The sequence below is a fragment of the Nicrophorus vespilloides genome, unplaced genomic scaffold (assembly GCF_001412225.1).
Source record: "Nicrophorus vespilloides isolate i.1.1-1 unplaced genomic scaffold, Nicve_v1.0, whole genome shotgun sequence".
NCBI classification, from domain to species: Eukaryota; Metazoa; Arthropoda; class Insecta; order Coleoptera; family Silphidae; genus Nicrophorus; species Nicrophorus vespilloides.
Window position 1 is genome coordinate 15,925 of NW_017095872.1, and position 21,477 is coordinate 37,401.

Consider the following 21,477-nt stretch of genomic DNA (forward strand, 5'->3'; position numbering starts at 1 on the left):
AAGGAAATTGGTTAAATACAAAGGACATCGTAACATAACCTTACTAAACAGAAAAATGTCGTTTCGCAGGTTGCTGAATGTTGTTCAGAGGCAGTTTGTGCCTGTTTTGGTGAAATCTCGTCGTCAGTTCCAAACTGGACCTGTTTTACTATGCAAAGGACAAGAAGCGAAAACGTCGATACCTTTAGGAAAACTAGAAGGTAAACTTCAATTGGTGTACACTTGCAAGAAATGCAACACCCGAAACATTCACCATATATCAAAAGTGGCTTACACCAAGGGCGTTGTGATAGTGACTTGCGAGGGTTGCCAGAATAACCATCTGATAGCAGACAATCTGAAGTGGTTCACAGATCTGGATGGCAAAAGGAATATTGAGGAGATCTTAGCAGAAAAGGGGGAGACGGTGCAGAAATTGTCAACAGGAAGTCTTTTAGAAGCAATTAAAAAAGATTAAAAGTTAGTTTAATTATATTAATAGTACAAAATTAATTGTATATCCGTATATAAAAATATAATAATATAATAAAGACCATGGCAGCACCAATTCAATGTCAATCAAATATTGGTCCTCAAATATTGTAAAATATACTTGTATTTCTTATGTTTTCTTTTTAAATAAAATTTCTTAATAGGGTAACATGTACTTAATTTCTGTAAGTACTCTGAAAATTTGGCACTTGGGTGGCATAAATCACATAACACAACAATTCCATACCATTTCCTAATATTGCAGGGGGGGTGCGACTTTTTTTGAGACTAGACTCGCTTCGGTTTGCTGATTACAGCGTATTCGGTGTCGTTGAAGGATTTATGAACGACTGGGTTCTCCTTCTTCCGTATTAACGCGTATCCCAGATGCGAATCGTCCGCTGGCCTCTTCGATTCGAGAAGATGCACCTCGTCGTACTCGTTAAAGGATGGCGGTGATGGTAGGTTGTTATTCTGAGCCCGGACCTGTTTGTAGCCGGCCATGTCCAATTTGCTTGTGGAACCAAAGAAATTCAATTTGTCATACTCGTCGCTCTCTTCGACGTCCGTTATAACTTTGGCGGCCTTCGAGATCTTGCTCTCGAAAATCGGAGATTTCCTACCCCATTGGATTAAGTCTTCTTCGCTGTCGACGTTCTCCATATGATTCACGTCGATCATACCGAACGTCTGCCAGGCGTTCTTTCGTATTTCCACTTGATCATAATTCTCTATGGGCTCGTAATCATCTTTAACAGGTAAATGCTTCCTGGGTGGTTTCGGTGGCACAATTGGATGATAATTGAGTACTTTTGGCAATTCAGCAGAAAACTCCTGTGAAAAGTCCTGCAGACTTGTGGATGTTGTTGGAGATGGCGGCAGGGGGCTCCTGCTCTTGGCTTCCATATTAAGAACTGCCAGCAACTGCTTGTCACCACAATCCAAGTTGGGCATGGAATCAGTTTTTAACAGCTTCTTCATAGATTTCATTTTCATGGTCACATAACGAAATATTTCCTGCTCATTTGAATGCTCCAAAAGGAATTTTCCTTCCCCTGAGTCACATTTCCTGCCTGCTTCAAAAGTGAACTTTCCTTCACTGTAACCATATCTCCTCACAAACTGATATGGCCAAGTAAATAGAAGTGCATCATCAGACACCTCCCTCAATTGAATTGCTGTTGCGGTCAACATCAAGATGTAATTTTTCGGTAGCAAATTGCATCTGATGGAAGCATCAGTTTCATACAGTTTCACATTGAATGTTCCCTCCCCTATGGAACAGTACAGATCATTATCTTCGACTAGACTTGCTGAGTGCTCTGGGTCCTCCTTGAATGCAACAATTTGCAAAGCAGAAATCCATTGTTTTAGAGCAATTTCTGTATGGGTTTGAAAATCATAGGTACCACTCTTTGTAACAACACTGAAATAAGTGTCTGTTTTTTTGGAGACTTTCACACAGTCCTCCAATGTGATGATTTTGTATGGTACGGCATTCAATTTGCTAGCCTCATCAGCACTATCAAAAATCTCAATCCTCTCGATGCCCTGCTTGCTGGCCTTGTACAGAAGGCAGTACTTCCGATGTGGCTTCTGTTGTTTACAAGAGATAAACAAGTGATTAAAATTGTATTGTTAAATAATGAAGGGACAGAGGAACAGAGCAAAGGGGGGACTCACTTTAACTTTCAGCAGTTTTTCCTTGGAAGGCAGCAACAGCAAACCCTCTTGAACGGCCTTCTCTTCGTCCATCGTTCAACATTTAATAGTGCCCAGTCCAGAATCACGTAAACATATTTCAACTGCACCACAGATAGTAAATATTTTTAATAATAATAAAGTTCCTCATGCATAGTTGCACCGTTGCCGTCGAAACAAAGGCGACGTTGTCGGAATATGTTTCGCATATATTTAGCAGCGAATGCTTGGCTTGCCTTATCAACTGCAAAAATTGAGAAATTATTATAATACACAGTTGTGTACTGTTGTGTTGAAAATAAAACCGCGATTAGATTATACAGAACAACTTCCTTCCTCTATGCAACAAATATGAATCATACAGGAAGTTTTTAGATTGTATTTCTAGATGGCGCCTGCAATGTTTTATGCATCTTGGTCCAAAAGTATTTAAAATTTAAATTATTAATCTATTAATCATTACTTTCTAATTCTCTTTACCTATAACAATTTCCAATAATTGAAAGCATTTGTTTCAAAAAGAAGTAAAATTACACTTACAATTAATATTCAAATCAACTTGAAATTAATAATGCAACGAGTTTTCAGGATGTGCTCGTTTCTTTATTAAATTAGGTACAAAAATAAGGAACTTATTAATTCAAACTATTGTTATTTGAAGTCGGATGAAAAATGCGTTTGAACGTATTTATAGATCCAAACAATGGGGGTAAAACGCATCGAACAATGAAAATATCAATCATATTCTTTGCGTACATTGCACAAGCGTTTGCATTCCGAAATGGAAGAGATTTATTATTTAGTAATGTTACCAAATTTAATAATTGTAAGTTTAAATCAAAATAATTCAAATAACGTTATTAAGTTCAATGTTTAGATACTTGTCCTGTATTATCTGTTGCCAAGACAACCAGAATCTCGAGAATTGGGGATAGAGTTTTAGGATTTCTCGATGCATCCTCGATTAAGGTATCCGAGTCGATCTGCGACAAGGAACTGGACAAATTTCGAATAGCTTTTAGATCTAGCAAACTTTGGGCTATGAAAAGTTTATATTTTCTTTGGGCAAATTTTCAATTTTATATTTACTTTCATATAAATTTTCAGTGTTTGACGCAAACGCGAAAATTCCTTCAGGAATTTTAAGAGGAAACGTTAATCAGTTCGGAGATTTCGATGAATGCTTAGAAGTCTCGTCCGCTAAATATTGCCTGATTGAAGTTGACTTAAGTAACTTGTGGAGGAAACTGGAAGAGAATGAGATTGAGAATTTGGTGCATTCACAGTACATAATTAAAGCCACCTACGATGATGTATTTTTCATTCACTATTTATTTCCTAATGAAAATTGTATTTATTTTTTTTGATTAGCCTAAACACCGTGTACCAAATTATTCGATGATAAAATGGGGAGTCTGTATACCGAAACTGTGTAATATATCGGGAATTTCGAAGGTGGTGTCTGAAAAGTTGGATTTGAAAATAAGAGCTGAAGAGGATTTTTGTCAATCTGGAGATAACGATGGGTCCATTTCCAAGAATACGATGTGAGTTTTTTTTTCATATAAGATATTTGTTATTCTACAATTTATTTATTTTTAGGATTTCTTTCGGTGCTCTGATATTCTTAACTGGATTAGCAAGTGCATTTAAATTGATTGGTGTGGGTCATTGTTCAAAGTTATTGGGATGTTTCGAGATTCAAAGTAATTGGATAAAGTTTAATGATGCGAAGAAAGATCGGAACGAATCGCTCGATGGAATCAGGGCATTAAGTGCTTTGGCGTTACTCATGTCACATAAAGCTATGGTCCAATTGTTCGGTCCTTACGTGGATGGATATAAAGTTGCGGAACATTTCGGTCAGAGTTGGTCAATTTTGGGTAGAACGGCAGTTTTGCATACAGACACATTTATATTACTAAGCGGTTTTTTAACTGCTAAATCAATGGTACGGAATTACGCAGCGAATCAAACATTGGGATTTAGACGGATGTGCGTCGACAGGATGTTCAGGTAAATGCAAAAGTCAATTTTAATCGTGTTTTATTATATAAAAACAAATCAATCGCTGTCCGACTTTGAATCGGAGCCTGATCCGGATCTTGAATTCGATCTTGATCTCGATGGGGATTTAGAGGCGGAGCGAGATCGAGATTTGGAGGCGGAGCGAGAACGTGATTTGGAGACGGAGCGGGATCGAGAGCGCGATACCGATCTGCTTGCCGATCGGGATCGTGAACCCGAACGGGAACGCGATCGGGAGCGTGAAGATGATCTTGACTTTTCGTCGTCGTCGCTCTTCTCCTCATTATCGTCGGCTTCCTCCTTGTCTTTCTCCTGATCCGAACCGTGCTGGCTGCTTTCATCATCTTTCTTCTCCTCCGTCTGATCCTTCGCTTGCTCCAGCTCCTCCTCCTCTTCACCTGGCGGTTCGAGCTGCTTCTCCCTGTACCTCTGCATTCTGAATTCCTGCTCATCCATCGGCCTGTGCTGAACCACAAGTCTGGTCTGGCTCGGAGTCTGACCCACTTTCTGCCTGCGCTTACTAAGCCTAACTCTCGTCTCCAGTTCGTTATAGTAAACTGCGTCATCTCTCATAACCAAATAGTAGTTCTCTTCGTATCCCTTGCTCGCTTTACTCTTCACGTTCCAGTTGTATTCGCGCGCCATAATGTACTCGTAGTCTTGTTCATCCTGGTAAGGAACTTCGTTAACGAAATCTTCCTTCCTCTTCGTCAGAGTATCTTCCATCGGCAAAAAGTAAGCGACAAACTGTTCACCGCTTTCGTCCATAACACCGCGAATCATAGCCTGCGACATCTCCTCTATTTGAGCGGGCACCTGTTTTCCGACAGGCGCTGGATCCGAGTCGAAAATAACCTGGGCGCAAGGATACTTCCACAATTTGAAATCAGGATAAATATCCATCACCTCAACAGGTACAACATTAGGTTTACTGTAATGCTTCTCGATGGGCACCTTGGCATCAGCAAATGTCTTTTCGATAGCCTTGATTTGAGAATCTCTGTCCATGTACAGTGTTTCATTTTTGAGATTCTTCTTGATGCTGTAACCAACTTTTGCCTCAACTTTGTCCATGGTCTGCGGCTGGAATCTTGTCTGTTCTGTGGAAATGTACTCAGTACGTCTGAGCCAAGATACTGGTCTGGCATGATGTCTGGATCTCTTTGAATCCTGTGGTGTCAGAATATCTTCTTCCAACAATTTCTCATCAGCTCCATCCAAGTAAGCATCTGGGTCCACAGCGTAAATATCCTTATTGATCAAGTCTATATTTACACCCAAGTCATGTTCAGTCAGCACATCATATCTGTAGTTTCTCTCCAACGAAGTGGGGTTATATTGTATAAATCTACAATACACATGAACATGACATAAATTAATTTAAATAATTTATTTAAAAAAAAACACAACACTTACCTGGATGATTCAAATGGATACGCTATGAACTTCAAATCAAATGGAATATCTGGCAGTGTGTTGCAGTACTTAACTTTTACCATAAGTTCAGATCTAATAAGAAAAATTAAATATATACAAAATACAGCCAAAGTGCATGCAAATTTGAGTAAACTTACTTTCGTTCTCCTGGCTTCGCCACCCGTTTTTCAGGGTTCGTACTGCCACTTGCATTCGTATTATTTCCATGCTGAATAGTGGGTGGCATGTTTGCACATTTCTTTGATTCCTCCACAACAATAACTTCGGAATAACAATATTTTTACCAAACAAATACCCTTAAGCCCAAATAAGCTACAGCACTACCAACAATATACTTTTTAAATATAAAACTGTACTGTACCAACATGGCATATTAAATTATTACGGTGTTGGTTTGGTTGTATAACACACATTAATAATTTTCGCATAACACGTACTCTACTTAAATTAAGCAAATATTTATAAATATTTATAATACTTAACAATACAGATCTATGATGAGAAAGCATTTTTGCTCTTGTAAAATATAATTAAATATTTTAAAAATAATTTGTTTCTTTAGGATATTGCCCAGTTTGATTGTAACAATCATATTTTGCACTGAGATTTTACCGAATCTATCATCAGGACCATACAAACCAATGCTGGTCGGCCATCACGCGAACTTGTGCAGGAAATTTTGGTGGAGAAACGTGTTGTTCATCAACAACTTATACCCGTTCGAGGAAATGGTGAAACTTGCAACGAATTTCAGAATAATTTATCAATTCTGAAATTATTTTTACTTTCAGTGCTTAACTCACACTCACCAAATCGCGATCGACATGCAACTGTTTGTTGTTAGCCCTATAATAGTTTATTTCCTTTTGAAGCGTCGCATCTTCGGATATATCTTAGGATTCTCAATAATTTTAGCTTCGAGTATTTTGAAGTATTTAACAATCGCTGAGAGGGAATTGAGTTACATCGTTTATTTTGGAACATCGTGAGACGAAAAATGCTTGAAATTAAGTAATCTAATTATGTTGTTTTAGGGTATCTCAGCTTTTCGATACAGCTAATTACAGTTATATTCGTGCTACGCATAGAGTAGGGATTTACGCAATGGGAATCTTCGCAGCATTCACCATTAGGGATTTCAATAAATTCACAGTATTCATGAAACGCAACCCATCGTTATACGTGATTTTTGGGATGGGGAGCGGGCTTTGGGTGATGTTGCGGCATCATCGGATGGGTTTAAGCGCTTACGCTTACGACGCGAAGGAAGCTGCGGATTTCGGGGCGATCGGATCGTTTCTATGGGCCTGTTCCGTTTCCTGGACGATACACGCATCCGAAAATGATTACGGCGGTAAGAACTCGACTAGAAATTGCTCTTTGCGGGCAAGTTTGTAAACTTTGTTTATTTAGGATGGTTTCCGAAACTGTTGTCCTGGAAACACTTTGCGCACTTCACGAAGATTTCGTACGCCTTCTACTTGGTGCAATTTCCACTGCTCTTCCATTCGGTGGCGTCCACGAAGCATCCCATACCGTTTGACTCTAATTTCGTAAGTCGATAATCTGCTTGTACATAAGTACTCTCAGAACACATGGATTTGTTTTTAGTTGGAGTTGGGAGAAACTTGCCGGATGTTCTTAGCCTCGATACTTCTAACACTATTAGTGGAGATACCATTGAGAAACGTACGCAAATTAAATTGTCAATAAAGTTTTATTTAATCGAATAAATAACCATTTTACTTTGGTGTACAACAATATACGAGAGCTCGAAATTTTACCATTCGTTTAATTCACAAAAACAAATATCAAACACAGTAAAGAATAAGATAAGACAGTACGTGAATGTATGTGATACAGAGAAAAAGATTCAATTTATTATATAAAGATCAAAAATATATATTATATAATCAAACACTATATATATATTTTTTTTTGTTGGTAATTCATTGTTCGTAATTATTGATTTCAAAAATTATTTTTTTTTTCAAATTTAATTAACTTTCATATTTAACCACGTGCAGAAAAGGATAAAAAACGGTGCAAATATTAATACAAACGTTGTGTGTATGAGTTTATGGTTGTTTTTTTTTGCTTCATCTTCTTCATCTCAACCATTTTAAATTTCAATCTTTAAACATTTCAATATATATATATTTATTAATGTAATTTTTATATAGAAAAAAACGTGCCTCATATATCGTTATTTAATTTACTTACAAGTAGATTTATATAAATTTGATTGAATCAAAAAAAAAAACAAACATAGAATACAGGAGGAAACGTAACGAAAAAGGTATACAAATAATTTTGGACCCCAAATTTTCTTTTTTTTTTAGTTTAGTTTGTTCGTTTTCATTTCTATCCTAACGACTTTCCATCACTCGCATTTACTTATTTATGTTTTTATTATTTTTTTTTTAATTTTTACATTCCCTTTACTAAATCTTTTTGGTGTTCTCTCGAAAACAAAGCGAAACTGATAATCGGCCTAGTCCGAAAAAGGGAAATTGAGTTGAGCATTTCGTATTTACATCGAACGAAATCATTTTTTTTGTTTGTTTTTTTTGAAAACGGAAACTATAAATAGAGTGAAACAGTAATATAAAGTAATAGTAATGAAGACAAACAGGTTTAAACAATTTCTAAAGAGTTTCCTATATGTACACTAATAAAATCCGAAAGAATTATAATATTAATAATAATTAATGATAACGAAAACGATTCGCTTCTACAACATATGTACAATTTTGAATAGTTTTCCTAATCAATAGATCAAATCCTAGATGCTGGATGCAGCGATTTTTCAGTTCCAAAAGACACTTGTTCCTTGTTCGTTTTTCTTCTTCATCTTTGTTAACTTACTTCTTCTGCTCGTCTTCTTCCTTTACGTTTCTTCTTTTTTTTTTGAGAATTGAAAAATCTTGTATTTAATATATCTTTTACCATTTAAAAAATAGAATTATTTACAAATAGTGTGTGATCATTGTTTAAATTACGTTACGCTAGTGTTTCACCAACATTTATACAATATATATTTAGATTACCAATTTTTTTTTTTTGTATATAATATAGAATATAATTTTAATAAGATTGTCTTTTTAAGTTTGTTTTTCTTTTTGGGAATTCGTTGCTAAATATATTAATGTTTCCTTATTTACAACGAAATAAAACACGAACGAAGTCAGAAGTGAAAGAAAGAAGGAAAGAAATCGGAAAATCAAAAGAGTGACGCGCGAGTATTGCTCAAGAGGAGAGAAATTGAGGAATGTAATTTGTTGTTTAAATGATGTCGAATGATGATATGTGTGTACAATTATTTTTTTCAACATTATTATTTTTGTTTTGTTTTCATATCCGTTGGAAAGCGAGAAAATCTAAATTAAAGAATAAATAAATAAAATATATTATCACATGTTGATGATATTACACGCGTATTTATAGTGCACGTGTAATGTTATGTAAAAGAGAAGAAATTAGGAGAAACTTTGATTTTTTTTTCGTTTTACAGCTAATTGAAAAAACCCTAATGAGATTCTCTTTACCTTAACTTTGTTTTTTTTTTTAAATATATCTGTTTTGTTTTAACTATCTTAAAAATCGTATTGTTTAAGGCAATTCGAAATAGAGGAGAGATTAATAATTAATAAATATAAGTCGGGATGGAAGTCCCAATCTTATTGCTAGAAGAAATAGTTTTTTTGTTTTTGGTTTCTTGTTTTCCTAGACGGTCGTTCCGACGTCAGCGGAGACGATCTGGTAGTGTTCTTGACCTTTGAAAAGAAGCAAACAATGACGATTACTCAGTTTCTTTTGTTGTTGTTGCCAAACGCATCAAGTTTACTTTCTAGGTAAGCGGCGAGTTCGTGATCGTCCGCCTGAAGAGCCAAAAGTCGAGGAGTCAGACCTCTGCTATCGAGGATGGTGAGGGAAGCTCCACCGGCGACGAGCATGCAGCAAACCGTTCTGCATTTGTAGGTTGCAGCCTTGTGGAGAGCCGTCTGGCCGAGGTTCGAGTCCTTCATGTCGATCAGGACGCTGGGCGCCTGTCCCAGCAAATACTTCACGATGTCCCTTTGATCGAACCTGGCCGCGATGTGAAGCACCGTCTGCCCTCCTCCGTCCTTGCTCAAGAGCGAATATCCTTGCGTGTGCAATTCTTTAATCTGCAAAGCAGCAAATAAAAAAAATAATAGGATTTTCGTAATTTGCAGAATTCACTCACGGTTTGCAGATCGCCGAGTCTCGCAGCCCTCAGCAGTAAATCGCTCGGCTTCTCATTCAGGCTTAAATGAGAAAACACACGATTGAATACAATAGCAAGTAGCAGAGAGATCCCCAAACGTAGCGTATATAAATTAAACTATATTTCACGCTTCAATGAGGGGATCAGAAAATTGCAAATTTCTATACTTTTTTTTTGTTTTTAATTTTGTGAAGAGGCATGCATAAAAATCTTACCTAAACGTGTTGTAAGATTCTTGAGATAAGCCAAAGAGTCGTTCAGAGACGCTGCATGCAAATTTGAAGAGAGACAGAGAGAGTCAAGAGATGAGATGAAAACGGAAAAGATGCACACACACACAAAAGTGTTTTATTCATTGGGAAAGACGACGAGAGACGCACACAAACAAACAAGATCGATACAAAACAAAAATGAAACAAATAATATTAATAATCATAATTTGACGAAACGAAAAGGTAGAAAAGAACGACGAGGACAAAGAATTTGTGATTTTAGAGAAACAGAGGTGCGGTGTAAATATACTAATTTTTTTAAACTGCGGTATTTTTGCATGGTTTCGTGTCACTAGGGTCACTAGAAAAAGGAAATCATAAATGAATTACACTTGCATTAAGAAAGAAAGAAAAAATATAAGAAAATCATTATCTTATTGCAGAATTAATCGTTTGCAGGATAATAATAATAATAAAAATAGGTGTCAATTCTATTAAATTGCATTGGTGCATTGGTTATTAAAGAATGCGAGATCTAAATCTAAATAAAGGGTTTAGAAGCCGAAAGTTACGGGGGAGCAGTTTTCGAAAATTGATTGTTTATACAAGCGACGGTGTCGCCTCTTGTTAAATATTTAACGGACCGTTACCATTGCAGAAGCATGCGCGTTCCCACGTCCGAAAACTTCCTAATTAGAATCAATATTTAAAGTGCTTTAGAGCGGTATTTACGTAGACTGCGACCTCATTCTTCGCTGATGTAACAACAGTCGCTCGCAAAAGAAAAAAGAATTTATTACGTTCGTATATGAGAATCACCAATTTGGAACGATTGATGAGATATTGTTGTAATTTGTATTGGTTTTTTTTATATTCAATTTCCTTACACTTAGTATAAATTCAGAATTTTTATCAATTTTGTGAGCGCGTTTGGAGCAATGCTAAAGAAAACAAATTGAAAGCGTCGTTTCTAAACAAAAGTGGTCTTCAACGCCGTGGGGAATCTTAATTGTATATTGATTACAGTACACAACATTTGTATGTAAAACTATGTTTATACATACGTTATTAAATACAATTAAATAGGGCAAAAGACTGGATCCTTTTGGTTATTGCTTATAGTTAAATTATCGTTTATAATTAACGATTTTCGTATAGGTAAATTATCAGAGTCAACACCTGCAATGTTAATGGGTTTATATCGGGTGATTAATTGTACATATTTCAATTAAGTTTTCATGAACAAATATCTGCAACAGTTTAGTAATGTGTAAATAGTAATTATAATAATTATTCAAAATAGTCGAATCATTATTATTGCTCGGTGGTGAATTCGAGAAAGGCTTTCAGAGTTTATTCGTAATAAAGTAAGGTGCGAAGAGTCCGAAGTGTGCGAAAGTACTTCTAGACGTCGATCAAAGGTTTGGTGTAGATATAGGCTAGTGTCGAGATAATGCGAAAATACCTTCGGATCTTAATGCCTTGCTGCGGCGATGATGGATGCTTGCTGTCTCCGTTGGACAACTCCTTGGTTGTTGTTGTTGTTGGCACGTCTTCGGGACTCTGGGCGACCTTCGGAGACATCGGCGGTTGGTCACTGGGTGAATCTAAACTGCCCTCGTCGCTGTATAAGTGAAATCAAATGATATTAGTATGGGAAATGTTTGTTTTGGTAGAGCTTCAGCACCTGACTCTCATCTCCGGGATGATACAGTTGTTGGAGCTGATCGTGGATATTGTGGCTGGGTCGTCGTCGGTGGGCGTTTGCGGTACGACAATCTCGCATTCAAGGATGTAAAGGGCCTCTGTGGAGATGTCAGCCACGTAGTGTAGATTTTCCTGCGCCTTGTCGATGCGGAAAAACCTTTCTGCCGTGCATGAGTCCACGAAGCACCAATCGCGATTCGACTCTCCAAGCAATTTGTTGATTTCGCCTCGGATCTAGGAGAAAGAAGGGATTTGGAATTCGCTCGAAATGGAAATACCTAATGGATGTACCTGATCCAAATCCGATGCGGGATTGATATCGAGCTGTCCCACGTTTTGGGCCGCCTGCGTGAGCAGATCTTTATCGTAGTGGTTCATCTCGTAATCCGACATGGAAATCTTGAGGATCGGTAGAGTGACGGGGCTGAGCTGATCCGCAGGCAGCTCCATAACTTTTCCGCCCTTCCTCTTAGCCAGCATCGTTGCTTTGTTGAGGAGGGAGAGCTTGATTATGGAAGGAGCCAGCTTGCATGCCTCCCCATCCACTTGCATCGGGATCGTCTTTGAAGTAACGATCCGCGCCGTTTTGCACTGAGTTATGCACGTTCCGTGTCCTCCAGCTTGCAGCAGGGGCTGAAACATCGCAAATTTCCAAAAGAAAAAAAGAATGAATACCGCATACTTTAAATGATATGATAAGATGGTAAAATACCAGTTGGTACGTCGTCAGTCCGACGACTTCGATGAGACCATCGTCGGTTGTGGGATCTGACGATCCCATTGAACGATTCCACGGATGAGTTCCTCCGCCGTAACTGGGAATGTTCAGGAAAACGACGGCGTGCACCTTGAGCTCCTTCAGCTTCGGCGTCAGATCTTTGCCGTCGCACTCGAGGGTGACTAATTCCGCCAGACCCTTCCACTTTCGCCTCAGCAAATCCTTTCCGCCCATCTGCCCGTAAAACATCTTATTTCGTAGGCGGGAATTGAAGCGCTCCGGATGCGCTTCCCGTGCCTCGTGAAATTCAAGCGCGATGTGAGCATCGACGCCCATCGAGAAGTAATTATTCACGACGTTCAGAGGCAAATTCTCTTTTCCATCATCTTTTCCACCTTCGCTCTGCGGATTCTTCTCCACCTCCAAACTCCACCTGTCCAGCTGCACCGTATCGCTGGACGCAAGATTCGTGAGGATCTTGCTGATGGGTTCGTCCGTGTATCCGCCGCCCCAACCCAATGCTCTTGCCAAATCATTTCCGGTGCCCAATGGAAGCACTCCAACCGCCGGCACCGGACTGATTTCGATTTGATCGATGACGCTCAGCACCCAACCGACTGTGCCATCACCACCGCATGCCAAGATCCTCAAGTTCGGAACGTTCTTGAACATCTCCAGGCCCATTTTCGGTCCTCCCTGGGTCAGATCAAACACCTGTCTAGGATTCAGCAGCCATTGGAACTTCTGCAGAAGCTTAGCGCCCTGATTGCCGCCCGACTTCGGATTGATGAATACTATGACTGGTCTGATGCCGGTCAACGGTACCGGCTTGATTATGAACGACCTCGGATCTTTGGGTTTAGGTTTAGGTTCTTTAGGTTTCTTTTTGCTTGAGGATCGCTTCTTCGGCGACTTTCTCAGCGAAGATTTGAACGCACCTTTTTTGGGTAACTTCAGAATCCACACGGGTGGAACGATTATCGTGGAGTGCACTCCCATCTTACAATCCTCTTCGATCCTCTGTACATTGAAACATGACTCCTTGTTGTGGTAGGCCACCTTGCACCAAGAGCAGCACAGCGCAACGATCTCCTTATTACTGAACGACAGTTTCGATTGGAACGACTGCAACAGACGTTCACAAATCACAATTAAAACAATTACAATACATCACATTTCACATCAGAAGCAACAAAAAAGCGTACTTTATATTAAGATATAAATACACAATACGGTTGCCTTGAAATGAAAGACAATCCAAATAAATCTTGCGTAAATTGAGACGTTTCAAATGCGTAAATAAACATGTGGAATAGTTTTGGCTCGGAAAAGGCATGCAGATGCTTCACGTTAAGTTTCAACATATCTCTCATATTTTCCTTATTTCGTTATTTCAGATGCATTAAACTTCTTATTTTAACAATAATTTCTAAATTTATTTCATAGGAAAATTATTAATTTAAGAATAATTATTAAGACGTTTAAAATGATCTTACCTTTCCACATTGTCGGCATTTTCCTTTCTCTGATCTTCGATGGACCCAATGGTGTTGGATGGTTGTACGCTCTCTGTATTGTCGTACGCTGGAATCCAGGAAACTGGGTTTGCAGGTGAACTTTAGTCGATCCAACAGATTGCCCAGGCAACTGTGATGAACCACGACGTTGCAGGCGGAGCATTTCAAGCGCGGACCGTGCTTCTGCACACATCGTTCGTTACAAGTCAATGCCAGTAAAATAAAGGATAACTCTTGGAATTTTTTCACTTACAGTGCAATCCGCGTCGCCGACGTAACAAAAGTCACCGGAAACGGAAGTCGGCACCCAGAGGTGATCTCCACTGATGGCAGTATCTGCCCAATCTGGAGTCGCGCGAAGTACTCTCTCGCCTTCCGGACCCCTTCTACATCACCCAACCAACCAACAGGAAGAAGAAGAAAAAAAAACGAAATTAGTATTTCCTAAATCAAATTTAAACAAAACTCGGCGAAGACCTGTAGTGCTTAACGTAATTTCGGTATCTGTAGACGCCGCGGCGCCTCGCGATAGGCCTACTACGTCTGGTGCTCATCATTCGAAACCCGGAAGCAATTACATACCAGATTGCTATGTCTCTATATTCTTTCCAACTTAATTTGTTGTTGTTGCTTCAGGATGGAACGGTTTACATAATGAAGCGCACGCGCTTCCAACGCGAAACCTCAAAGCATCCTTCATTTACCAATTACTCAAGTTAAAATTACCGAATTGATTAAACGCGTTTAATTGGAAAACTGCGCGTTCGTTACGTTTCCTCGTTTAGTTCACTTTGCAAATTTAAGAAGAACAATAAAATAAACAACAAAACAAAAACCGTACGTACACTCTTCGTTCGACAGTTGCGCGAGCTGTTTAACTGCTGAAGCGGACACTCAGCAAAAACACTGATAAGATAAGATTGCCATCAGACTTTTTCGTGGTCTGTTATTACAATTACTTTTGTTATAATTATTAACATTTATTTCTTCTATTTCTTTTCTATTTCTTCTCTTCGAGGAGCGGCGGCGCTCTCCTTCGAAGACGAGACAACGTTCATTTGGCGACGCGCAATCAATTCGTGTGGCCTGGGTTCCCGTCGTCGTGTCTATCTCTCGATATGTATCGATTCGCAAATGAAATATTTATAGATACACCTACTACATCCCCCATCCACAGACAGAGCCGAACACACATACGCACATACGACCAAGCACGCAATAAACAAACATTTGCATAAAATAGAGGTGTACATGTGTGGTGTACATTGCGTGGGGGGGAGGGGGGCGAAATGGGAGAAACGTGTGCGGGACTGAGAGAAAGCGTGTGTATGTGTGTGTACATTTCGCGATGATTAAAATGCATGCAAAATAGAGAGGAATAAGCGACAAGAAACACGTAATACCATCGGCAATTAGCGTTAGGCAACCCAACGGTCAACCTGGGGAAAATTGCCGTGGAAAAGCCCATTGTTCCCTTCCTAATCGGCATTACGTAACCGGACCGTCGCGTTATCGGCGCTTCCACTTGACCGGATCGGATTCGAAGCGCTAATTCGATTGCATTAGGTTGTTCAATAAGAGCTTAAACATTGTTCTAAACTAATGCAACTTTCAACGAATACCATTTTAATACCGCCATTTAAATTACATAATTCCAGACGCATTCAATCTTAGCAAGCCAAGTTGAATCCTATAGTAGTCTCATTGTTTTCTTGATGAACTTTTTAGTGAACGACACTTAATTAAATTAGTAGACTATGTTCTATAAATGTGATTTCTTTTCATATAAATAATGATAAAGTGTTTGAAATACTTCCTGAGTTATACAAACAAATGATTTTGAGTATTTACCTCGAAAATAACATTAGTGGAACATTTGATATTTACTTACATACTAAAGTGCATTATATTAAAAGACGAATGTTATCAAATATATTAAATAATAATAATTAAGAAATGATATTATTTAAAGCTTTTTTTTTAGAAAATCTTATTAAATTCTATTAAGGTGTGTGAGTTGTCTTTGTTAGTTGTAACTATGACTACCATTTATTTAGTATAAATATCTTTGATGTGGGAAATAAAAGTGACGTTATCCAAGTTGTTGATTGTCATTAAGTGGAGGATGCGATTATTATGTCGTAGTCTATTGAACAACGTGATGCAATGCAAAAATTGCGAGTACGTGCGGATTCGTATTTTACGTACTGAAACGTAATTTACGCGGAGCGGAAAATTTGTTGTCGAGATAACTTACTCATCGTCGTCTGGTCAAACTCACGTGATATTCAATGGTAAGTATTCATTTTCAAAATGGCTATGGCCGGAGGAGGAGCAACAATTCTTTAAATAATATAAAAAATCGAATTGGAACCTTCTCACCTCAACTACCTCGTCGCTGTGTGTAAAACAGAATAGAAAAAAATCGTGTGAATTCATGGCACAAAATAAAACAAAACCAAACAAAACAAAAAAGGAAATGAAGTCAGATATGACACGTAACAAATTTTGTTTGTTACATTAAATTTAAAAAAAAAGAAGAGAGTTTTGTTGTTTTGAATATGCATGTGTATAGAGGGAGAGAATGTTGTTGTTGTTTGTTAGTTTCGGAACTATTGACGCGCACCGGGGGCATTTCGAACGGTATGCGAAAATAATTAATTAAATATTTTGCAATTACACATAAACGGGATTTGCGAGCGGGAATAACGAAAGAGTTTGTGTTTGTGGTTTTTTTTTTGTATGTGTGCTGACAGTTTGTGAAGAGTAGAAAGAGATCCATGCAGAGGAAATATACGTAGTCTGGTTGACATACCCGATGGATGATGCGACTGGAGTTGCGATGTTGATGTTATTTGTTGGAGGAGGTACGGCCATCGCGAGTGCCTTGTACCTGGCCTGCTCATCTGTGGGCAGTACGATGTCCACAGATCGTGACCTCAGATTCACGCTAGGTCCAGCCGGCACTTCGAGGCTTATCCCCGTGTGCTTGACTTCTTCCGTCTTCTGCTGAGACACCTTCGAAAAGCAGGAGTCCACGGAAGCTGCGCGGTCCCGTTTAACGTCGGGCACCTCGAGGTACACGTTGCGATTCGTCATGCCGACGTGAATGATCATCGTCGAATCATTCGCGGAATCGCCGGATGGCGAGACATCCGAACGTCCATCGAAAGGACTCTCGGAGACGGCGTTGGAGGCTGCGGCTATCTCCGAGTTGCAATCCGAAGACGGCTCAGAGACATTTTCCGTGGAACCAGGTTCCGCAAAAAATGCCTCTTGCCGGTGTATGGACCTCCGTCTCGTCGGAGTGGTTGGAAGGTCGTCCGCGGGGAAGCACTCAATTTTAGGTGATAGTGGATATGGAGGAGAAGATTCGCTCTGGGGCGTCGGAATCGTTGGAGATAAGGTGACGGTGATGCTGCATTCTGGTACCTGCACCGCCAACATCGCCTCCTCTTCATCCTCTTCGAAATCATTATCATCATCACCATCATCATCACAATCATCGCTGTAATCGCTGTGTATATCGGTAATTGAGGTCGTATTCTGTGAAGAAAGTGGTTCTTCGTCCTGCACTCGTTTGCTGTATTCCTCTACGCAGAGGCAATGAACGCACGTGGGCGACTTGGAACCTGAAGAACGCCGTCTCTGGAACCGTCTGGGCACCTCGAGGAAGTTGCTCGTTTCCTCGCTGGTAGAGGCACCCGAGTCCACGCTCCGAGACCTCTGGCTGACCTGCGGCACTCGCAGCAGAGATCCAATGCCGGATGAGGAGTCGGGGCTGTTCTGCAGACTGTTCTGACTCCTTTTCGCCTCCAACTGGATCTCGTCGAAAGAGGCGCTCCTCACCTGCTTGGGTACCTCCAGGCTGCTCTGCGTCTTCATCTCGGCCCCAGTTGGCGTCCGCGAACGTTTGAATGTCGTCCGGAGCCGGTTCATCTTGTCTTCGTCGTCGGTGGTCGACCTATGGTCGGCCTCAAACCCAGCCCATTCATTCTGTAACTTCACCAACATGCAGCAGTCCTCAATCCATATACAAACAATTACAACGAACACAAACAAACAGTTCAAGCCCATTGCATAACGAATTCATTTTTATTAACAAAATCTACACGAACAATTCCCGCATATATTTTTTATTAAGAACAACCCATATATAACCAACACTTTCTATATTATATCGCAAATAAGCATAATACAGGATTATGTACTATAAACTAGTAACTTCATGACTATAAATTTGCTGACATGATGAAATGATGTAATTCTGCAATGCGCGTTCTGAAACTTGCAACTTTCCTTCCTATATACTTCCAAGAACAACAATAAGATATTTAGGATGAAGATGTAACCGTGGCTCCACTTGTGCCCGAAGTCCCGAGAGGCGCGACGTTTGCAAGTTATAATTGTAGGAAAATCGTAACTTGCTCGAGCAAAAGCAAATTTCCGCTCAGATCCGGAGTACTGATTAATTAAATCATTTCTTGCTGCCGTCGATCGATAACTACTCACCGCATTGAGTTTGACTTTTGGATTTACCTTTTCTTTTGTTTGTTTTTTCTTCTTTCTAACTATGCGCGATGATGGAACAAATCTGCATATAATTAATCGGAGACTCATTATCCAACACGTATACAAATATTCGCGATCTCGAACGCATCGAAACTTTGAACGAGATATACTTCGATGCTCCAAGTACTAACATCATCATCCTCGAAGTTATAATTATATTCTTTGTTTGGACGAAGTATTGGCATTATAACATAAAATTTCAACATTGTCAATAGCCGGTAATTGGTCATCAAAAATGATATAATGTGGAATGTTTATTTAATGCAGTTATTAAACTCGATTATGTAAGAAATAAAACGTGTACATTACGATAATTATAGTCCTAGTTAATAACTCGTAATTGGTAATGAAAGGTGAAAGTAATAAGAAAATAATATATTAAACTTTATATTTTTGTGAATTTCTGGAAAACTATGATAGTTGGAAATAAAATGTGTGAACTTTTTTTTTGTCAAAGTTTGTATAAAAGAAGTGAACTAATCCGCACTTGGATTTATCTGTTCCGCAGTTTGGTAAATATTAAAATTATATTATTATTCTTGAGCGAAGCAATTTCCTTTCGTTGGAAAATTCGTAATTGCTTCGTTAAGACGCGGATTGGACCGAGTCTTTGAAAATGGTTTAATTAGCGGAGAGAAAGTCCCTTTTTCGCTTTGATGACAATATATCCCTTTTTCTCTCTCTCCAAGTTTTCAATTTACCACAGGCACATAACTTTCCTTTGTTTTTTTTTTTCTCTTTCCTCCCTTATTTTCATTTCATATTCTTTGTGGTCGTTTTTGTTTTTCCCTTAATGGAAAATTGCACGGATTAGCGCCGATGATATCGCGCATTCAGACACAATGAAAACGCAAATCTATCAGGCGGAGAAGTAGGAAATATGCACGTGCTGCTTTCGAGTATTAGTTGTTTTTATCCTCTGCGCCTCCGCATCCTCAGAGCATTAATAATTTCTGCTGATTAAAATATCTCGAATATCTATAAAAATATCTATATATGCACGGCGAGTAAAAAAAAAACAAGAGAACTTTATAGAGAGAAAGAGCGAAAACAAACGCGGAGGTAAAATAGCAGCGAAAAGCGGAAAATAAAAATCAATTTTCTCTCTTCAGCGTTCCTTTGTTGCTGGCTGCATATGCAAGAGGAAGCAGCCACCTCTGCAGCAGCAGAGGCGGTAGATAAATATTTGGGAGAACTTTACAATAGACGCCTTTCGCAAACAACTCCACCATTCACATTATTATTTAGGACGCACAATGCGGACTTATTTATAAATATATATATATATCTAAAAAAAAATGAATAGAATGCGAGGAACCTAAATTGTTAGAGCTGAGCGTCGTCTGTAAAAGGGAGGGAAAGGGTGAAAAGTAAAGCAAATTTCCTTTGTGCCTTTTTCGCTTTCCTCGAACGTTATTATCCTCGTTGACGCGTATCAATATTGGCAATCAACTATTGAATGGATTCAACTTCCTGGTAGAGTCTTATGCAAATTGCGTGTCCGCATGTTAACTGGGTTATCTAATTTACATCCCAATACGCTCGTGTCGTTCACCAAAAAGAACAGAAAACCAGACAATATCAAGTTTTTCAGAAGAAAAAATTTTTAATAGGTAATGAATCTTATACATTTATTTTATAAAGGTAGTTATTTATTATTAATATTTATTCATTGCACGATTACGATTTAATTCATAAATTTAATAATTTTCGTTTAATTACTTTTTTTATAGAATTATTTAATGATTTGCCATAATTTCAGTCTAGATCGATTAGTTCATTAAACAATTTTAATCGTAATTGAAATTTCCATATATAATCCTCTATATTAAAAAGTAAATAGATAAAATAAATATTTTATGAAACGTGCATTTAATTTAATACGCTTGGATTACGTCCAACATGCAATATCCATATTTTTCAATTAATTTGAGCCGCTCTTAATTATCAATCTGGAGTGTACAGTTTATATGTAACACTCGTATTAACACACGTAATGCGCAAGAGTAAAGGTAAATTGATTGCACTTAACGTGTGTGCGTGTGTGTGTGACAGAGAGAAAGCGAGCTTTTATCGGGAAAGTACAATGGAAATTTGAATTAAGTTAATTTGCGAAAAACAATGCTACATCCATTTTCCGAGTAAAGCAATTTGCCACGAGGGAGACGCGTTTCCCGGAGGGATCATGTTATATTATTAAAACTAAAGTAATGGAAACGGAAAGCGTATTTCTGAAAGCATAGATTCGCGTTCACAACACGACCTCGACCAGTGTAATTTAGATTTTATTTCAAGAAAATAATGCAAAATATGCAAATGTCTTCTACAATATTAATTATGAAATAAGTTCTATCATATTTGATTATTTTAATTTCTTTTCTATTATTAACATTTATTACAGGAGATTAAAATTAATAGATTTTTTAATTTTAATTTGTATCTTAAGTTTTGTTTTCATCATTAATTCCGAACATTCCCTAATTATATTTTTCCCTTTTATTATGAAGACAAAGAAGGACTAAAAGTTGTAACAAAAACGAAGTTGAAGTGAGCAAAAAGAAGTATACGTATAATGATGGGGATGTTTTTAAATGGCCTAGGGTTCGGAGATCGAAGGCGGCGGTAATGGATCCGCTCTTAATTAATATCGATATAACAGACAGAACGTAACTGCAAGAACCCGTCTGGCGTTTTTGTTTTTGTTTTATATCCTCCCCACACATACAAATGAAGAGCAAAGCACCCTGAGGGTACAAAACCGATTTTATCGTTCATTTCGCCTATTTAATTATGCGATTTGTTTTGTCTGCGAAATTGAAAAATTGCAAATTCCAAACGGTTCCGGATGGATAATTGGTACATGGC

At 38.4% G+C, this 21,477-nt stretch overlaps 5 protein-coding genes across 7 annotated transcripts in view; 2 read left to right on the forward strand and 3 right to left on the reverse strand.

Moving 5' to 3' along the window:
- The first annotated feature begins 19 nt into the window (after positions 1-19).
- Positions 20-499, forward strand: LOC108567353 (DNL-type zinc finger protein-like). Its single transcript, XM_017927773.1, has one exon. The coding sequence runs from the start codon at positions 56-58 to the stop codon at positions 455-457; it is 402 nt and encodes a 133-aa protein (XP_017783262.1). The 5' UTR covers positions 20-55; the 3' UTR covers positions 458-499.
- A 55-nt stretch (positions 500-554) lies between these two features.
- Positions 555-2,371, reverse strand: LOC108567347 (docking protein 2). The gene is made up of 2 exons (XM_017927763.1): positions 2,155-2,371; positions 555-2,067 (listed from the first exon to the last, which is right to left on the reverse strand). The coding sequence occupies exons 1-2, from the start codon at positions 2,224-2,226 to the stop codon at positions 760-762; spliced, it is 1,380 nt and encodes a 459-aa protein (XP_017783252.1). The 5' UTR covers positions 2,227-2,371; the 3' UTR covers positions 555-759.
- Positions 2,372-2,560: 189 nt separating this feature from the next.
- LOC108567335 lies at positions 2,561-7,575 on the forward strand. The gene is made up of 9 exons (XM_017927737.1): positions 2,561-2,597; positions 3,280-3,485; positions 3,544-3,719; positions 3,775-4,188; positions 6,200-6,368; positions 6,429-6,622; positions 6,672-6,991; positions 7,051-7,190; positions 7,249-7,575. The coding sequence occupies exons 1-9, from the start codon at positions 2,561-2,563 to the stop codon at positions 7,348-7,350; spliced, it is 1,758 nt and encodes a 585-aa protein (XP_017783226.1). The 3' UTR covers positions 7,351-7,575.
- LOC108567340 (RNA polymerase II-associated factor 1 homolog) lies at positions 4,202-5,978 on the reverse strand. Its single transcript, XM_017927750.1, has 3 exons — positions 5,775-5,978; positions 5,617-5,709; positions 4,202-5,548 (listed from the first exon to the last, which is right to left on the reverse strand). Exons 1-3 carry the CDS (start codon positions 5,861-5,863, stop codon positions 4,237-4,239), a joined length of 1,494 nt encoding a protein of 497 aa, XP_017783239.1. The 5' UTR covers positions 5,864-5,978; the 3' UTR covers positions 4,202-4,236.
- A 1,561-nt stretch (positions 7,576-9,136) lies between the features above and the next one.
- Positions 9,137-21,477, reverse strand: part of LOC108567365 (eye-specific diacylglycerol kinase) — a 57,797-nt gene continuing 45,456 nt past the window's right edge. The window contains exons 4-15 of one of the 3 annotated variants that reach the window (XM_017927784.1): positions 16,856-18,036; positions 16,322-16,438; positions 14,294-14,426; positions 14,020-14,223; positions 12,518-13,648; positions 12,097-12,438; positions 11,786-12,039; positions 11,564-11,722; positions 10,102-10,152; positions 9,866-9,926; positions 9,485-9,806; positions 9,137-9,413 (exon numbers count right to left, since the gene is read on the reverse strand). In XM_017927784.1, the coding sequence (XP_017783273.1) occupies positions 9,364-9,413; positions 9,485-9,806; positions 9,866-9,926; positions 10,102-10,152; positions 11,564-11,722; positions 11,786-12,039; positions 12,097-12,438; positions 12,518-13,648; positions 14,020-14,223; positions 14,294-14,426; positions 16,322-16,438; positions 16,856-18,036 (4,005 nt within the window). In that variant the 3' untranslated portion in view covers positions 9,137-9,363. The remainder of the gene's footprint in view (positions 9,414-9,484; positions 9,807-9,865; positions 9,927-10,101; positions 10,153-11,563; positions 11,723-11,785; positions 12,040-12,096; positions 12,439-12,517; positions 13,649-14,019; positions 14,224-14,293; positions 14,427-16,321; positions 16,439-16,855; positions 18,037-21,477) is intronic. The other 2 variants (XM_017927791.1, XM_017927799.1) reach the window with 2 other exon arrangements.

What these genes read in the sequence shown, in the direction of transcription:
- LOC108567353 (XM_017927773.1), top strand. Translation starts at nt 56, where the DNA reads ATGTCGTTTCGCAGGTTGCTGAATGTTGTTCAGAGGCAGTTTGTGCCT.
- LOC108567347 (XM_017927763.1), bottom strand. Translation starts at nt 2,226, where the DNA reads ATGGACGAAGAGAAGGCCGTTCAAGAGGGTTTGCTGTTGCTGCCTTCC. An exon ending in AAAAACTGCTGAAAGTTAAA is followed by an intron (nt 2,068 to 2,154) that starts GTGAGTCCCCCC and finishes TGTAAACAACAG; the next exon opens with AAGCCACATCGGAAGTACTG.
- LOC108567335 (XM_017927737.1), top strand. Translation starts at nt 2,561, where the DNA reads ATGGCGCCTGCAATGTTTTATGCATCTTGGTCCAAAA. An exon ending in ATCGTTTATTTTGGAACATC is followed by an intron (nt 6,623 to 6,671) that starts GTGAGACGAAAA and finishes ATGTTGTTTTAG; the next exon opens with GGTATCTCAGCTTTTCGATA. An exon ending in ATCCGAAAATGATTACGGCG is followed by an intron (nt 6,992 to 7,050) that starts GTAAGAACTCGA and finishes TTGTTTATTTAG; the next exon opens with GATGGTTTCCGAAACTGTTG.
- LOC108567340 (XM_017927750.1), bottom strand. Translation starts at nt 5,863, where the DNA reads ATGCCACCCACTATTCAGCATGGAAATAATACGAATGCAAGTGGCAGT. An exon ending in GCGAAGCCAGGAGAACGAAA is followed by an intron (nt 5,710 to 5,774) that starts GTAAGTTTACTC and finishes TTTTCTTATTAG; the next exon opens with ATCTGAACTTATGGTAAAAG. An exon ending in TATCCATTTGAATCATCCAG is followed by an intron (nt 5,549 to 5,616) that starts GTAAGTGTTGTG and finishes TGTGTATTGTAG; the next exon opens with ATTTATACAATATAACCCCA.